Raw genomic sequence first — 18,784 nt, forward strand, 5'->3', positions numbered from 1 at the left:
TGGAGAAATGTAAGCAGTGCCAGCTGTTTCAGCCGCAACAGCAGAAAGAGCCACTCATCACACATGAAGTTCCTGAACTCCCATGGATGAAAGTTGGAGCTGACATCTTCCATCTGAAAGGTCAGTCTTACCTGTTGCTAGTGGATTATCTGACAAAATATCCTGAAGTGCTGAACTTGCCCGATTTAACAGCTCAAACAGTAATCCAGAAAATGAAGTCAGTTTTCGCCAGGCACGGGATTCCCAGAGAGCTGGTGAGTGATCACGTTCCTTTTGCCAGCTACGAGATGAGGTCGTTTGCAGCCTCATGGGAATTCAAGCTTACGCACTCCAGCCCTGGATATCCGCAGTCCAATGGACTTGCGGAGAGGTCTATAAAGACTGTGAAACATGCACTACAAAAAGCAATGCAAACTGGCACAGACCCGCATCTTGTACTGCTGTCACTGAGGAACACACCAGTGACAGGGCTGAACATGACACCTGCACAGATGTTGATGGGAAGAGCTCTGCGCAGCACGCTTCCATATTCCAGTGCTTTGCTAAAGCAGTCCACCCCACGGCACATGCACAGCAGGTTACAGGTTTTGCAATCACGCCAGCGTCTATCCTATGACCAAAACGCCAAGCCGCTGCCTGCATTGGACCCAGGTACCACAGTACACATGCAGACACGACGTGGTTGGGAGCCAGCCATAGTGACAGGCCAGAGATCCGAGCCACGCTCCTACAACGTGCTGACTCCAGCAGGAAAGGCTTTACGGAGGAACAGACGACATCTTAGGAGGATACATCCGAGTCTGTTCAGAGACACGGACTTAAGTGAAGGTCCAGAAGAAACACACTCTGAGACACATGAGTCTACTGACCTGTCACCCCAAGATCCACCACCACAGGTTTTGCCGCCTGTGAGCGTGAACAGTTCGGAATTCCACACCAGAAGTGGCAGAGTGGTGAGACGTCCTGTCAGGTTCAGAGACTAGTTCATGGTCTAATGATAATGAGTGTCACTTTATTTTTTAAAAAAAAAAAAGAGAAAAGAAAAACAGAGAAAGTGAACAGACAAAATGTGAAAGTCTTTTGTCATAAATGTTTATTGACATGTTTATAAAAGAATGCTTATTAAGAAAGCAGGTTGTTCTGTTGAGAGACATGTTCATCTGATATGTTTACATAGATGTTGGGAAGTGACTCGTTGATACTGAGTAAGCACTATATTTCAAGGAAATGTTTGATATTGAGCACATTACAGTTTTGCCAATGAAGTTGTTTCAGCTAAGTGCATCAACACATCTCATTCTTGGAAAAGAGGGATGTGGTGTATCTGATCGAGTGTTCTGTGCTCGACTGTATTAGCCTGCAGTACCCCGGGTGCTGGGATCGATAGCGGATGCCTGTGTGTTGTGGTACTACTACTAAAGCGTGCCTACAAGTCACCTCGCCTCCGTGTACGTTATTGATTATCAAAGAGTACTAGTAACCCACGGTCCAGTTTGAGACATACCTCCAACACTCTTTATATAACATAAAGAACCACAACAACTAACTGGCTGCTTCACGGTGAAGAGATCAAGTCTCAGTCACTGCCCGTGTCTCTGAGCGAGTGTGTGACGGAGCGCAGGGGCTGTGTGTGTAGCTCAGTTGACCAATCCTGCTCGAGACTGAGGTTAGGCCCGCCTTTCTCATTCGCATAAGGACACTGAAATTGAAAAATAAAAGTTGGAATAAATGTGGAAATAAATAAATAAATATGGAAATAACCTTAACTAACCCTCTGAACTTGAACTAGTTCATTTTAAGTGTGAACTGGCTCAACGCTGCAAACAGCTACTGGACAACAGTCAGCATTGAGAGGCAGACGTAGGGCTGGATCATTACACTCTGGTGACCAATCCTGCATGAGACTGCGGTTAGGCCCGCCTTTCTCATTAGCATAAGGACACTGCAAATGCAAAGGAAATGTATCAGGGAAAAAATAAATGTTAAAATATATTTAAGACATTTCTTTTGACATTTCTTTTGGTATTAACATATTTATTTATTTATTTCTGTATTTATTTATTTATTTCCATTTTTATTTATTCATTTATTTATTTATTTCTGTATTTATTTATACATTTATTTATTTATTTATTTTTACTTATGTCATGTATGGTCCTCCATAGTTTTCTGCATCAGCTGTAGCTGCGTGTTCTGCAAGTGTAGAGAGTTATGCTGTTCTTCAGCAAGCTTCAGACACAGTGATGTGTTTCTGGAGCGCAGCAGCCTCCTCTGTGGTGTCCTGGTGTGGGCACTTGGCTCCATGCACAATGATGTGTGTTAGTGCGACTCCTGAACAGAGAAGTTAACCAGCCCCAGTGGTTCCTTTGAGCCTTTAGCTAGGACCAACACTTCTATGGAGAGTAACCACAGTCTGAATATGGACTGATGAATATCTAAACTCTTTGAGGGGACTCTTAAACATTTTCCTGCCTCATGTAAATCAACAGGTCTTTTAAAGTAGCTCTGACATACACTTCCAGTATGCTTTCGATGGCTGGACTCAAAGTTTGGTTGATCCTGTCTCCTGTTAGTCCAGAGGTTCCCATTCTTTTTCAACCTACACTAAGGAGCAGTACAATGGTGACAATTGTGTGCACAGTAAATGCAGATCATTCTTGCCACTGTATCAGGACACAAGGTGACTGAGCTGAATAGTGTGGAGGCTGTACACTGCAAAAAGAAACAGGATGCTTGAGCCTGTACTGCAGTGGGAGGCATGTTGTTTTCTACATTCTGTAAAAGATCACTGGTCCGCTGGTTCAGAGGAAACCAGCTCTCTGTGGATCGGGCAACATTAACCAAACAGGTCAATTTGAAAATTATAACTTGAGCACCAATGAGAGGAGCATGCATTTCTGTGGCAGATGAGGAAGTGCATGTTCGTAGAAAAAACTGAAGCGGAATCTTTGCTATTAATATCATTGTGATTTTAGTGAAGAGATGGAGCAGAGATAAACAGCAGTCTTGAGTCGATGCAACATGCAAGAAGTAAAGCACAGTTTGATTTCCCCCAAAAACAATATGCACATAGTGATGTACACAAATACACTATAAACACAATACACAAACCATCAGTTGTGAACCTTTGTGTAATCAGGTGAGATGCCTTTTAATCACCAGACACCTTCTTCCACGGCAGGGTCACCACAGATGGATCAGACCCTCAAATCTGATCATGTTCAATGTTATTCAAGAGGTTCAGGGCCAAATGAACGTTCCTTTTGTCAGCAAAAGGTCTGATGTTCAACATTATTGTTATTTGACTGACTTTACCGTCAATTTGCTTTTTTTATTTTGGAATGAATTCTGCTTCTTTTTTCCCGCTCAAGATTCAGACTTTAACAATGGTGTTAAAAGTCACAGTTTGACATTCTTGTGGGAAAATTCTATTTCCCCAAGACAGATTTAGAGTCCGAAATCCGATGTGACCCTAACCTTCGTGATTTAAATATGGTTTTAACATGATTATTTTTCTTTGTTATTCATGTCTTTTCTGGCATCACAAGTAATGAGTCTGAATTTTAAATTTTTTCTATTGTTATTATGAAAAAAAAGATTCATAATTTATTTAAGGCCTATTATTGAATTCCATGGTATTTTATTTATCACAAGTAAACAAAAGTCAGAACTCCCTTTTTTTAACCCATGTGTTCTAATCCCCTGGCTTCGAATCTTGATTAAATATGATGGTTTTTAGTTTCACTTTTAGGTCTGAACTCCAAATTTGTAACGTTATTATTCTGAAAAAATTATATATTTATTTTATTTACTAAACCTATTATCATATTATTTCACGTGGTTATTTTACGTTTTCTCTTTCTACGGTTCAGGTGAACCTTGAAACAGGCTGAAAACACCCAGTGAGTGATTTGTGTTGAAATGTTTTACAGTGTAGGATTGTGTCCGCTCATGCGTGATGTGACTCCAGCGCCGCTCGGGAACTACTTGCGCACAGACTCTCGTCGGTGTCAGCGATCGCGGAGTTGCCTCCGTCCTGTCAGTGATCCCTCTGCCTCACTCATCCGATCCGATCGATACACCAGCAATTAGTCAGCTCCAATCAGTTCTTCATGTGTGAGTAGAAGCCTCAGCCTCCCACTGCAGCCCGAGCTGCTCTCCAGACATGGACACGATCGGGGTGTCGTTCCTGGACCCCCTGGACGACTACGAGTTAATCCACCGGATCGGCTGCGGCACCTACGGAGATGTGTTCAAGGTGAGTGAGGTTGATTCCAGCGATACACACACACACGGGGAGAGAAGCGGAGGGTCTCTGCGGGAGATTTGACTTCCTGTCATCAAGGTGAACACTGGTTTACTCTGCCCTCCAGTAAACATTGCATAAAGGGGGTGGGATGTCCAAAATCTTATTGGAAAACATTCTCATTCATGTCAATGTGAGAGAGAGATCAGGCAGGTATTATTCAGAGGACAGTGTCACCTTGTTGCTTCAGTGGTGCCACAGGTTTGTTTTCATGTTGTTGGGCAGTATTATCCTTTCACGGTGCTTTTTTTGTGGTGTTGTGCATCTATTTGTCGCAGCAGCGTGTGTGTGTGTGTGTAATTTTCTGGAAAATTTTAGAGAAAAAATAAACAGCAAGGTCTGAAATACCCGATAACACGTCATCAATGTAACACATTCTATCAAATCACAGCCGCTGTACAGTATCTACCCTTTGTCTTCAGTGGGAGAGTGCATGTCATCTCTGTTCACTCAATGACTTTGGTGTCAGGATGCAAACATCCTGTGCTGCTAACCAGCCCCGCTGCCTTGTGCATCCTGCAGAAGAAAAATAAGAATTTGTATTGTTTAAATTTACACCCTAGAGAGCAATGCTTGAGTAAATGTGAAGGTGCTGGGGCCAAGAAAAAAGGACCTGCAGGGCCAGTTTCTCCACTTTCTCCACCTCGCCCCATGTCTTATTGTACTCTGTCAGTCCACTAAAACAATATAAACTTTTTAAGGTTCTGTAGGATCATATTGACCTTTGTAATCCAGCTCTGAGAACATCAACAAAGTAACCCTATTTACATCATTGATTTGAAGATTTGGGACATAATGGAAAAGTGCGTCATTGTTTAAAAGTATCAGAACATGTCAGATAGAGATGAAGGGAGCTGTAAAGACAAATGAATTGAGGAGTTGTTGTCAGTAATGGTAGAGAATGTGAGGAGGCGTATTGTGTGTCAAGCAGTCTTGTTGTAATCATAGTCAGCGATCAGCTGCCACTACTAAACTGTTTCACAGTGGCTCAGGGGGTAGGGGGTCGTCCTCCAACCAGAAGGCTGGTAGTACGATCCCAGTCTTGCCCCCATTCCGAATGCCGAAGTTTCCTTGGGCACCCAAAACTGCCCCTGATGGTTGTGCCGTTCTCATGGAGAAAGTGCTGCCCAGAGATGGCAAAGAAAAACAACCGTAAACCGCTTTGATCAAGACTAGAAAAGCACCGTATAGAGACAGACCGAAAAAAAAGAAATACATTTAAAAAGCAATCTCTGCCTGGATCATGTCCAGGCTGTAATGGCGGAAGTGGTGAGGAGGTGTCACAGCAGAGGGAGACCAAGGTTCTCACACACAGGTAGTGGAACAATGGTTTTGGTTAAATGTTACCCAACAGATTTTGTCTGACGTCACTGTGAACTGTATTAAACCAGTACAGCACAATGCTGGGAGAGTCTGAGCAGAGCCAAGTTTCGTAAAGTGTAATAAGCGGGAGATTGTTATGTAACGTCAGATATTTTGCTTGTAAACAAAAACATTGTCTCTGAATATTTTACTTGTATTTTTGTATGAACGTGTTTTTCATATTGTTATTATGTTAATAGAAAGCGGAATCTGGTTGCAACCATGTTTCCTTCAACATTACTGTTGCTGAAATATAGTTGTATCAAATTTCTAGTAAACGGGTTTGTCGTTTTTCACACAAAGGGATAAAGATGCAGTCGTTAGGGGGGCAAACCACATTGGTGCGTACGTTTTGAAAAGTTCGACAGGACTATTTCCTGTGTGTCACTGCCTGACACCCTCACCACGTCTCCTGTCTCTCCCTCGCCGTCTCTATACATTAAGAGCAAATAGACAAAATATATACTCAGGCACTAAACAGAAAGACCATTGCCCCAGCTAACAAAGCTCCAGACATAACAGGAGATGGACCAGAGCAGAGGTTTTTAGATCTTTACCCCTACAAGGTTTGAAATGTAATATCAGAGGAGAAAGGGGTTGAAGATCATGGATCATGGAGAGAGAGAGCAGCATCTTTCTGTTGTTTACGTACACAAAGGATGTTCTACGCACAGTGTATATATTCTGTTAACATTGTGTATATTATCTCTACTTGATTTATATTTTTACATTTCCTTGCATTTGTATTGCATGTTTACTTTTTATTGCTTCCCAGGCAATAATTCATCTTGATTAAAAATAAAATCAGGCACATATAGATGACTAATATTTGGTGCAGCCTGATGGAATTTAAGGAGACCGTTGGAACTTGTTGGTGAAATGCACAAGATGCACGTTTTTTAAATATTTCAGAGTGAAAGTAAAGTTTCGATGATTTCTCTTTTTGCCAGTTCTACTGAAAGAGGAATTAAGATTACATTTGCTGTGGATTATTTCTCGCTGCAGATTCATCTGTATTTTCCTCTACGTCTTTTACAGTTTTCATATTACCGCAAAATCTTTCCAACAAGAGCTGCTTTCACTTTGTTTTCAGTAGTTTGTTCATGGCAGCCGTTTCCAAACTGAGCAGTGCATTTCCTGAGCTGAACGTTCAGTAACTGCAACAGTGGCTCCTCACACCACTCTGTCTACGTACAGACATGTTGCAAGTAGAACAATCAACACGTTCTGCAGGGATGGCCTCCAGAGCAGATTAGGATGCTCTCGGTCACAGATTATTCAAGAGTGTGTGAGTGTACCGCAAGGACCAGAGTATCTGATTCAATGAGCACTCGTGGGCTGTATGGAATAATCTGTGTTTATTATGTTGGATCTGTGTTTTTAGAGAGTGGTTTCAACAGCGATTTGCATATAGTCTGATTTAATTTGAGAATTGTCTTTAAGAATTTACCAGGTCCAGTCTCCAGCGAGAGCTGTGTGGGGTCTGATTCTGAAGTCATGTCAATGGAGTCAGTGTGGGTTTGACAACAAATGTGAAAAGAAAAAAAAGAAATCTTGGTGTGTGGCTCTGCTGCAGGCTACTGGCTACTTTACCTGCCACTTTCATAACACACCAAGAAATATGTGTTCAGGCTGCTGGGGATTAAAATTGCATTGTGGGAAATTAAGAAAATACCTGTGGTTCTGCTTCATCATTATACATTCTTCAGCTATCCATCATGAGTCCCCACATTGTTATAGGAGTGCAGAGTGGACTCTGTAAAGGTTCTATAAACCAGATTATAAACGTTAATACAAACACCAACAACTATTTCATTATAAAATAAAGGTGTGCTGGAGTAATGTCATCCCGAGCAGAGAATAAAGTAATCTTTTTTTGTTCCCAAGTTTAAAAAGCGAGACACCAGAGTCCAGTGCGGTGTTGAGGTGAAAGAACCTTCTGGAACCAGGTTCTTCAGCTAAAACAGCTCAGACCAAAGCTCCTTTCCCACTGGCAGTCTGTGGAACCAGCATTATGCTCGGCTCGCAAGCTGGGCTCAGTAAAACATTGGTGTAAAGCATGAGCGTGGTTCAGGCTTGCTGAGGGGTAGAGTGGTCGTCCTCCAACTTGAAGGTCGGCAGTTCGATCCCCAGTCTGACCCATCTGCATGCCGAAGTGTCATTGGGCAAGATGCTGAACCCCGAATGGCCCCCCCATAGAATAACAAAGTGCTGCGAATAGATGCACTGTATGAATGTGTGTGTGAATGGGTGAATGTAAAACTGTACTGTAAAGCCCTTTGAGTGGTCATCAAGACTAGGAAAGCGCTATATAAATACTAAATCATTTACCGTTTACCATTTAAACCCTGGGCATTAATCCAATGGAAAGAAGATCCAGATTAAGAGTCTAAATGTCAAAGTAATCCAAGAAGTCCTCTACACAAGAATATGAGTAATATTCAGCTGACTGTGACGTTGGTACTCTGCACCATATTTGTGCGTGGCCTGTGCGTCTGCTGTGAATGGGAACAGCACCACAGTCAGACAATAGCCAACTCTCAGTGCCGCTGTTCGTGGGCTCGGCGGAGCTGCAACCGCGGGAGTCAAGGATGAAACCTCCGGACATGTGACCGTGTGGGCCTTCAGTGGACTCTTATTACACTGCTGTTATTCAGAGGAAACTCCGTTCAGAGCTCATGTGTATGAGCCTCGTATTAATCCTGATCCGTGTCCTCCTCTGGCTCCAAACAGCCAAGGCTCAATCAGTTCTATTTTTAAAGTAAGATTCAGTTAGTTTGAATAGGTTAGGGCATTGGGGATTTTTTTTCTAACTCAAAAGGGGGAGAAATCACAGAGTAAAATCAGCCTTTTAACAAGATGGTAAGTATTAGATTATTATTTATATCCCTCAAAGCCACATTGAATTGATTATCTGCATGGAAACGGCTTGTGCAGGGTTTAAAGGAATCCTCCAGCAAAGTCAAACGTAGTCATAACACTGGGGAACTCTACAAAGGGGCTGGAAAAAAACAAAAACTCACTGACTCTTACTCTGCATTCAAATGCTCATCCAAACATCCAGTTTCCTGAGTTATGAATTCGTTCAGACTTCAGTGTGTTCATGTACTAAATTGGAATGTAAAAAATGTTTATTTCTTTACAAAAAAACATTAACACCCCTTGCCAATATTGGCAGAATGAAAAAAAGAAAAGAAAAGGGATCAGCCATTAGTATTTTGGTTAAAAAGTGATTGGTGCTTTTGAAAGACGGACATACAGTTTGCAAGTGACAAAAGTTCACATTTGACAAGTTCACATTAAATGTTACTATTAAGAGCTGTTCTTAAATGATGTTATGATCTCAGCAACTCGAGAACTCGTGCCCCGAGTTCCGAGAATTGAGATGGCGTTACCGTGAACTTTCCCACTCAGACCCCATTTTTGTATTATTCCAACACGACATCAACGCACACAATGTGACAATTAGTCACTAGTAAGGGCCAACTCCCAAAATCCTGATGATACAGTTCCCATAATGAAACTTGATAGCTGTTATATGCTTCTTTCAAACTGCGAGATGAGGGGTAATGTGGGGTTTCACAGTTATTTTGTCAGATGTGAAGCTACTCTACAGGAATGTCCTTCTATAACAAGAGTCGCCCTGCTCCCCCTCTGTCCACAGCTCCTGGCGAGTGGCACAGAAGTGTTTGCCAGGATTTTAATAGTCTTACCTCCTTGAATATTTCACTTTACTCCAGATCTTTTAACACAAGGCATGCCGCATGCCACACCCACACACCAAACACACAAACACACACACATTTAAATAATTTATTTGAATCCACCAATCATATTCATACAAAAAGGATTCAAACATTTCTCAGGGGTTGAATACAGCTTAGTGACTCATGGGTACAAGAAACATCTCCTACGCCAAACAGCAAGACTACCTATAGCAGCTGATACAGAGCAGAACTTTGCTAGTTCTTTAGACCTTGTCTTACTAAGTCCTGCCAGTCGTAGTCCACTGACCGAAAGCTTATGGACATGCCCCAGACTTCCAAATATCAATATTACCAGCTTACATGTATAGCCTAGGTCTCTCATTTTAGCAACAATGGGCTGGTATTTGGTCAACTTGTCAAGGAAGGCTATGTCCATATAGAGGTCATAGACACAGGCTACCTCAAGGACTACTACCTCCCTTTTAACCTTGTCCAAGAAAACAACATCAGGGGTGTTAGGGATGTTACAGAACACATCATCAGAACTGTTAAACCAATCTGGCATTAGTCAAGAGTGTTTGTACATTGACACATTTGGGGGGAATACTCCCTTAACAGTACAGGAAATGAGATCAACGATGCGGTCATGGCGTGCAATATAGAGTCCTTTGTACTTATTACAGCCATTAACAATATGAGCAATGGATTCTAAATGTTGATTGGGATTAGAATGCATTATACAGTGTGGGTGATGATTATTAGGGTACCACAATGCAAGATTGTATTTAGTTGGCAGCACCTGTAGTCTGGCTTTAACAGTGAAGCAGAGGATGTCCTCTCCTACAGAGGCGTTCCTGTACATTGAATGAGAGACAGAGTGGTCAGCAAAGTCAAGGCACGCCACCTTTCCCTGCAGTCTCAGTCCAGTCCAGTTTAGTTTTGTCTCTGCCTGTTTAATGTTCAGGAGGGACTTTCTTGCTGTTGTGTTTTGAAGTGTGGGTTGTGTCCCATTGTGGTAGACAGTAGCCTCCACATTGACCGCTGGGTCTGTGACAACTGCATCAGATGCGTCTGGTGTAGTGGGTGAATTTTCTTTCACCCACTTCAGTCGAACTGCCGCTCTGTTGCACAGGTCATTGAGGTCCGGCCAGTCTGACCGACAACCGTAGCCTGCAGCTTGGGTATCCAGCTTGCCATTGCCTTTCCTCCTGAAGCCCAGGAAGTTCTCCTGGCCAGCATTTGCCAAAGGGACCTTTCTCCTCCTGAGGTCCATCTCCTGACAGCTTCCACTGTTTTATTGTTCATGTCTAGTAGGACATTCTGTGGGATGTGGACATTTGCAAAGAGATGTTGTATCTTTGCCAGGGCCACTTCTCTGACGGCCTCCAGTTTCATGACTACAGGGAGGGGTGAGGAATCAATTAGATCAATTCTGTTCTTATAGTCACAGGATAGCTTCTGTATTTGCTCACCCCACTCGCCTGAAATGTTGAACTTATGGCCCAGATAGGTGTAAGTCTCGTGACGAGAGTAGACCCTGATTGGTTGTCCCATTAGTGTGAAAGTGGGAGGTTTGTCTGATTTCGCTTTGTACCAGCGGTTTCCACCGCTGCGTCGTTCATAGAGTGCTGCACATTTGGTATGTTTTACCTCCAGCTTTGACCAGAGCAGAAACTCATCTGTTCTGCCCAGCATGTTGGTAATAACACTCTCATCCCTAGAGGACATCTCCACATCATCAGCGTACCCCTGGACAGGGTTTGGGGATCTGATTTGTGGTGGTGCACACTGACAGAGCCATTTCAGCCACTGGTTGATGGCAAGAATGAAGTTAACAGCACTCCAGGGGCAGCCTGTTTTAATCCCTACCTGGAGAGGTACAGGCTCTGTGAGCTGGTCTCCACAGATGACCTGCAAAAAAGATCCCTTGTACACGTCTGTGATGATGTCCACAAAGGGTTGAGGTAGATGGATTTCTTCTAGTGTGCGGAGCATCATATTGTGAGACAGTGTCCCAAAGGCATCTCTAAAATCCACACACACACACACAATCACACACACACACACACACACACCATAGTGCCCCTGATCACAAGACAGCAAGTTGCGTAGTGTGACCTGATTCGATAAATCCTGACTCCTGTTACCTTTAGTAATGTCGTTAAACCAGATGTCACATACATTTTCCAATCTAGACTGTAGGGCTGGGAAACTACCTGAAAAGGTATCGAAACCGACATTTCTAACCTCTCATAACTTAATCTTACTCATGTCGGTTAATTTGATTCATCATTTCCTCAATTGTGTACTGCACTTCACCTGCCAAACACAACACAAGGAGATGTGACACACTCAGTCAGGGCATCAGGGTCAAAGTAACCGAATGATCTGGAACTAAAAAAATGTCATTGTCAGTTTGTTTTAAGCGCAACAATGATGAACTGATTGGATTCTAGTGGTCAAAGGTCAAGGTCACTTTGAAGAATTACAGTTGGACAAGAGACTGTGCATTATTTCTGGCTCGTTGATCAAAACGCAAGATCGTTTCAGCTTCCTTCCTCTCATTTTGGACATAGCTCTATAAGCAGCTGTTATTTCAGGCCTGTCTAAATGAAAACCATGTCGGAGAAGTTACTATCACTGTAGTCACAGGAAGTCCTGCGGTAGAACAGGAAAGAAAACAGGAAGTGAGTGCAGCCTAGCCACAGGTTGAGTGGAGGCGACCAGCTGTGTTCCTATTGGCTGCCGCCTTGTTTGTTTTGGATGCCTGGAGTGAGAAGCGGTGCGTTCGACGTCAGAGCAGTCAGTGAATGGGGATGACTGATGTTCCCAGGAAGAACTGAGGAAGCTGAAAACATAGTGTTAGCTGTTTTGAAACAACATCCACCATGTTCATAATGTGTCTTTGACCACCTGTGGAGGGGGTTTATTCTAAAGGACCACAGTCAACCGTGAGTGTGAACGAGCACTCGACAAACAGAGCCAGATGAGAAACCATTGATGTGGTTTCCATGGGGACTGGCTGGACCAGCATCACTTTCTGCTGCGGCTCTAGCAGGTCGCACTTTTTCATGAGACCATCCTAAGGTCATCTATTTGATTCTGTCAATATATCAGCATGTTCTGTTCTAAGTTGTGTTTCTAAAGGAGGATATGCACAAAATTCTTCATAACCTATTTATCTGTACCTTGTTTTTGAATATGGTTTTGGAATGACGTCAACATTTGGTTATTTAGTTACCTGATTATTTATACATGAAACCAATCCTTGTCCCTAAAAGGGGTACAGGTGCAAGGATGGCTAACTATAGGGTATAATGTATATGAATATATTTATGACATATATTTTTCATCCCGTTCAGGCCCGTAACATCAGGACATCTGAACTGGCAGCTATCAAAATAGTCAAGCTGGACCCAGGTATGTTCCATATCATTCCAGGTTAAAACATCATACTCATGACTGATTCCTGACAAAACAGCAGTTACAGGTGTCTAATTACTAATGTTTTGTGAGATCAAAACGGCAGCTTAGAGCTTTAGAGACCAAGAATAACCCGGGCAGACACTGGCTGACACAGACAGGGTGAGACCTTGCAAACATACATACTCCTAAATACCTAATTGACTGTGGTACAGTTGGGACCACTTTACAATACAATAAAAGACAAATGGCAATATGTCTTTGCTTGGATATAGATATGTTTACTTTGTTGCACAGCAGGTCACACATTCATTCATTCACTTTGGGCAGGAACGCAAATGTCCACATTGGACATGGGACTGGACTTTAAAATCCCTTTTACCTTTAATCAAAGGATTGTGTTTTTCTAAATTAATATTATAATGCTAATACGCACATTATTAGCATTCAATTATACACATTCATGTTTCAGACTGCTGAAGCTTTATACATGCTTTGACTGAATGTGTGAAGGTATTTTGGCCCTAAAAGAGGAACACTGATTTGTCCCAATTAGTTACGCTGTTGAAACATCGAGGAGGGGCAGTTTCACAGCCACTGTGGACACGAGGAAATAATTACAGCAACTAATAACTCTCCTAAAGTACATACTGATAATCGATAGAGGATGAACCCGGTAAAATATCAATTGAAACACACAAATAATAGGTTAAAGTGCACAAATGATTAATAAATATAACGAAAGGAATGATATAGTTCTTGTATTTGTATAATTAGTTTTCCACCTTGAAATGTAAATTGGAATATTATAATGAATTCTAGCAACAAGTAACAAATGAGACTTTTTTAAACATATTGTTATGGATTTTAAAATAAAAAGAAACTTTTCAGAAGCTTTACCTGTCATTGACCTATGTGTGCATATGAAAAATGATCACTAACAATAATCATATTACTACTAACAATAATCATATTAACTTTGATTTATATCCCCTAACCCTCCTCGTACACCCAATGGTTTACTGTGCTATAATTTTCTGTCCAGCTATATGAACTGAGAAACCACTCGCTTCCCTGTATGTGTGTTAAGGTGATGACATCACGTCCATCCAGCAGGAGATTACCATGATGAAGGAGTGCAAGCACAAAAACATTGTGTCCTACTTCGGCAGCTACCACAGGTGCCGCTTGTTTTCTGCCTGTTCACTTCACGTGTGGGGGATTCCTCGGGCTGTTGGTGGACTTAAATAGGCGGAATTTGACTGTTATCGTCTGCTATACACTGCTGCTTGATTCCTTTCCCATTCGTTCTACTGTTTAGGTAGACGTTTGGCCGAGCAGCTTGTGAATTATACTACAGGTTTTTATGGGAGTGATGATTTTGCTTAGGAATATTAAGCAAAAATATTCCTAAGCAAATTTACAGTTCTCACCTTATGACTTGACACTGGGATTAACTCCACGTTTCACTCAGTTGTAAAAGTTGACCAATTATCTTATATATTCTTCCTGATGTTAAGAAAACTATTGAATTAAAAAATGATGGGTTAGGGTTAGAGAACTTAAATAGCATAAAAACTAACAGAATATATACACACAAAGACTTATTTGTTGTTTTCAGTCAGTCTTATACATTATATTACATTTTAATGGTGGTTAAAGCGAGCTCACCATGTTTTATTGAATTATGAGGTAAATCTCTACGGGTGATTAAAAGAATGTTAGCTCAAACTAAAGTGTATTGACACAAACATTTCTCTTACTGTCTTCTGGAATATTTAGAAAATTTGTTCTCAAGATGCTTTGTTAGCATTTGATCAAAGCAGTTGGGGAATATTTAATTTGATATATTTATTAAGAATGTTTAACATGTTTTGTATCCCTAATTTGTAAAGATAATTAGTGATACTTCCTTTTTAATACCAAATTCTTCCATATTGCTTTTCACAGTCCTAGCAGAACTGTGTCTTAATCCCAGAGGATAAGGAGGGCGCGTGTAAAATTCCAAGATAACAGATATGTGTATATTTCCAGGAAAACCAAGCTGTGGATCTGCATGGAGTTCTGTGGAGGAGGTTCCCTTCAGGATATTTACCATGGTACAGATACAAATAAATGTGAAAGTTTCTGAATGTACTGTATTGCAGCCGATTCAGTATTATCTGCAACCTATACCCATTGTGTGTGTTTGTTTACTTGTACATACATCTTTGTGAGATCCATTTTGAGTTGGGAAATTTCCGGAAAGTGTGGACATTTTGATCGGTTTATGTCTGTATGATTTTAAGAAACAGTGGAGATATCTTTTTTGTTACACAGAACAAAATGTAACGGATTTATGTAATTAATTATATATTTAATTGATCTACTTTTACATTACATGTCATTTGGCTGACTCTTTTGTCCAAAGCGACTTAAAATTAGTACACTCAACATTATTGAGGGGCCATTTTAGGGGTTCAATATCTTGCCAAGGACACTTCGGCATGCAGATGGGAGAGCGTGGGCTTTGAACCGGCAACCTTCTTGTTGGAGAACTATCACTCTAACCACTCGTCCACACCGCCCATAGTGTCATATGTGTTTTCTCCGTACTCATGGTAATTAGTGAAAACCAGAGAAAACCTCTTGTTTTCCCGATTGGAGCGAGATTAGCACGACTCCCTGTAAAGCTGATTATGTGAGGTTGATGATGTTCCTCTTCTTGAGTCTGAGCTGTTAATCAAACTTTTCTTCGCAGTGACGGGCCCATTAAAGGAGAAGCAGATTGCATACGTGTGCAGAGAAACCCTGCAGGTAAGGCTCTTTGGATGAAAGGCAGTTTATTGTTGTTGGAGCATTGTAAAGACTCGAAGACAGTGAGTCATGTGTTTTACCCAGCAACGGAAAGGCTAAATAGTATTTAACCTCGCCAGACCACTAAATATACAGTGGAGCTAACTGTTGCTGAAGCATCACAGAGTCGAGAGCAGAACATGCACACTTTAGTCAGCGAGTGACCTTCTGCTCACTTCAACACAGCTACACAAACTAATGCTGAATTCAAAAGGAAGAAATCCCAGATCATCTTTTTAACCACATTTGATCGGTTTGGCACATAATCTGTACGAAGCGATTTCAGAGCTAAACAGTTCACTGCTGTTGGCGTCATCATGGCCACGGTGCACAGAGAAAAGGGAACAAACAGGCTACAAACTGAGAAGTGCTGCTTCGACAACCAAGTGGTTCTTATACTGTTGTGTTGCTGCAGTTTTGACCTCTTGGTTTCACTCGTCCTTTTCAACACAGTCCATTGTTCAGTCACCAGTATACTTTATTACAACACATTACTTAAATTAGTTAATGAGTAAAATCTGATTTCATAAAATACAGTCTCAGTTAAATACATTTTGAGACCCATTTGTTTAAGACCGTAAAACCATTTGTGCTTGTTTTGAACAATCCATATATTATCATAACTAAAATGTAAAAAAAATCTTAAAGCAGAATAATCAGTAACACTGATTATATAAATATAGAAGAATGTAATTATTGTAGTTGAGCCACATTATTGTCATCATGCTGTTCTGTGACTCAGTATCTTTGAGCAGGGCTTCTTCTAAAAATGTATCTTTTTACATCCCTCTGATGAAGGTAATGCAAATGTGTTTTCAGGTATTTTACTTGCAGGATAATGTATCATTACATTATCTATACACAGTTTTTGGAATTCTTTCAATCTTAAGATAAAACAATATAACAGTACAACATCACATATTCTGTGACAGAGATTTTTATCCAGGCAATGATGCCTAAAACATAGATTTTTTTTGACTAACAAATTACATCTCCATGCGACTTAATAACATAAGTTCAAAGTAAAGGATCACATTGAATGAAGTGTTTTCTAGTAAATCAAGTAACTAGATGGTCCGTAGATGGTCTCATTTTCAGACCTTAGACTTTTCATCTACTCTTAATATTATTATCGTAAATAACAAACCAATCATATTAATCAAATTCCCTGAAAATCCTTGACGCAGGACGTCGGGATCCCAGAACCTTTTTTTTTTTTTCTTACTATAATATGGTGGCCCTCAGAGCTCAACCAACAGCAACTTAAGAAAACACATGCAAGTTAAGAAAACACAAGCAAGTTGCCAAAACACAGGCAAAGTAACAAAACATCTTCATCAAGTTCACAACACAACACAACACATTACAGAAACGCGCAGCAAATAGATACACGCGCTGCAAATAGATACATGCGCTGCAAATAGTGAAACGCACTGCAAATAGTGAAACGCGCTGCACATAGAGAAGAAACGACAACGGAAGTGTTTCAAGAGGACAGCTAAAAGTGATGGACACTACTGCCACAGCAGACACAAAAACGTCCAATACATCATACAAATTCGATTCCACACAGGGGTCTGAAACCAGCGGCTCCGAATGCGGCTCCGAATGCGGCTCTTCAGCCCCTCTGTATGTGTGTGTGTGTGTGTGTGTGTGTGTGTGTGCGCGAGCGCACCGGCCCCTGGGCCAGACCCCGCCCACTTGCTCAGAAGAGGGGGCAAAATGTCTCTTTGGATAGTAAAGGTTTCCTACCCCTGCACACTATGGACAAAACATTGCCTCACAAACAGGTGCTTGCTTGTTGGCGCTGTTGATGTGCACAGCAGCACGATGTGCGCCGATGTGCACCCCAGGATGATGTGCGCTGCAAGATGATGTGCGGTGATGTTGATATGCGCTGCAGGATGATGTGCGGTGATGATGTGTGGTGCAGAATGATGTGCGCCGATGTGCGCCCCAGGATGATGTGCGCTGCAGGATGATGTGCGGTGATGATGATATGCGCCACAGGATGATGTGCGCCTCACAATGATGTTCGCCGAACATCATTGTGAGGCGCTCCACAGGGCTATGTGTCCCGCATGATGATGTGCACCGCAGGAAGATGTGCGCCAGGACGATGTTCATTGATGTGCGCCCCAGGATGATTTGTGGCGCACAATGATGTGCAGTGATGATGTGGGGCGCAGGATGATGTGCGCTGCAGGACGATGTGTGCTGCAGGACGATGTGTCCAATGTGAGCCCCAGGATGTTGTGCGCGGCCAGATGAAGTGCTCCACAGGAGGATGTGTACCGCAGGCCGCAGGACGATGTGCGCCAGTACAATGTGTGCCGATGTGCGCCCAAGGATGATGTGAGGTGCAAGATGATGTGCGGTGATGATGTGCCGTGCCAGATGATGTGCCGTGATGATGATGTGCACCACAAGATGATGTGCGTTGCAGGACGATGTGCGCCCCAGGATGATGTGCGCCGTAGGATGATGTGCGCTGCAGGACGATGTGCCGATGTGCGCCGCACGACGATGTGTGCTGTAGGATGATGCATGCGCAAGATGATGTGCGCCACAGGACGATGTGCGCCAAGACGATGTGAGCCAATGTGCTCCGCACAATGATGTGCGCCCCAGGATGATGTGCGGTGCATGATGATGTGCGGTGATGATGATGTGCGGTGATGATGATATGCGCCGCAGGACGATGTGGACCACATGATGATATGCCCCACAGGAGGATGTGCGCCAGGACAATGTGCATGTGCGCCGATGTGCGCTCAAGGATGATGTGCGCCGCAAGATGATGTGGGGTGATGATGTGCCGTACCAGATGATGTGCGTTGATGATGATGTCCACCACAAGATGATGTGCGCTGCAGGACGATGTGCGCCGATGTGCGCCCCAGGATGATGTGCGCTGCAGGACGATGTAGGCCGATGTGCGCGGCATGATGATGTGCGCGGCACGATGATGTGCGCCGCAGTATGATGTGCAGCGGCGATGACGATGTGCGCCAATGTGCTCCGCACAATGATGTGCGCCCCAGGATGATGTGCGGTGATGATGATATGCGCTGCAGGAGGATGTGCGCTGCACGATGTTGTGCGGTGATGATGTGCGGCGCAGGATGATGTGCTCCGCACGATGATGGGC

General features: G+C 42.5%; 1 protein-coding gene across 4 annotated transcripts in view; it reads left to right on the top strand.

Moving 5' to 3' along the window:
* Positions 1 to 3,985: 3,985 nt before the first annotated feature.
* The window catches only part of map4k2 (mitogen-activated protein kinase kinase kinase kinase 2), a 32,295-nt gene continuing 17,496 nt past the window's right edge, over positions 3,986 to 18,784 (top strand). For all 4 annotated transcript variants that reach the window (XM_062384191.1, XM_062384193.1, XM_062384192.1 and 1 more), the window contains exons 1-5: positions 3,986 to 4,258; positions 12,738 to 12,795; positions 13,889 to 13,979; positions 14,833 to 14,897; positions 15,539 to 15,594. In XM_062384191.1, coding sequence (XP_062240175.1) covers positions 4,166 to 4,258; positions 12,738 to 12,795; positions 13,889 to 13,979; positions 14,833 to 14,897; positions 15,539 to 15,594 — 363 coding nt within the window. In that variant the 5' untranslated portion in view covers positions 3,986 to 4,165. The remainder of the gene's footprint in view (positions 4,259 to 12,737; positions 12,796 to 13,888; positions 13,980 to 14,832; positions 14,898 to 15,538; positions 15,595 to 18,784) is intronic.

Source organism: Platichthys flesus, chromosome 24, assembly GCF_949316205.1.
Source record: "Platichthys flesus chromosome 24, fPlaFle2.1, whole genome shotgun sequence".
In the NCBI taxonomy this organism is placed as follows: Eukaryota; Metazoa; Chordata; class Actinopteri; order Pleuronectiformes; family Pleuronectidae; genus Platichthys; species Platichthys flesus.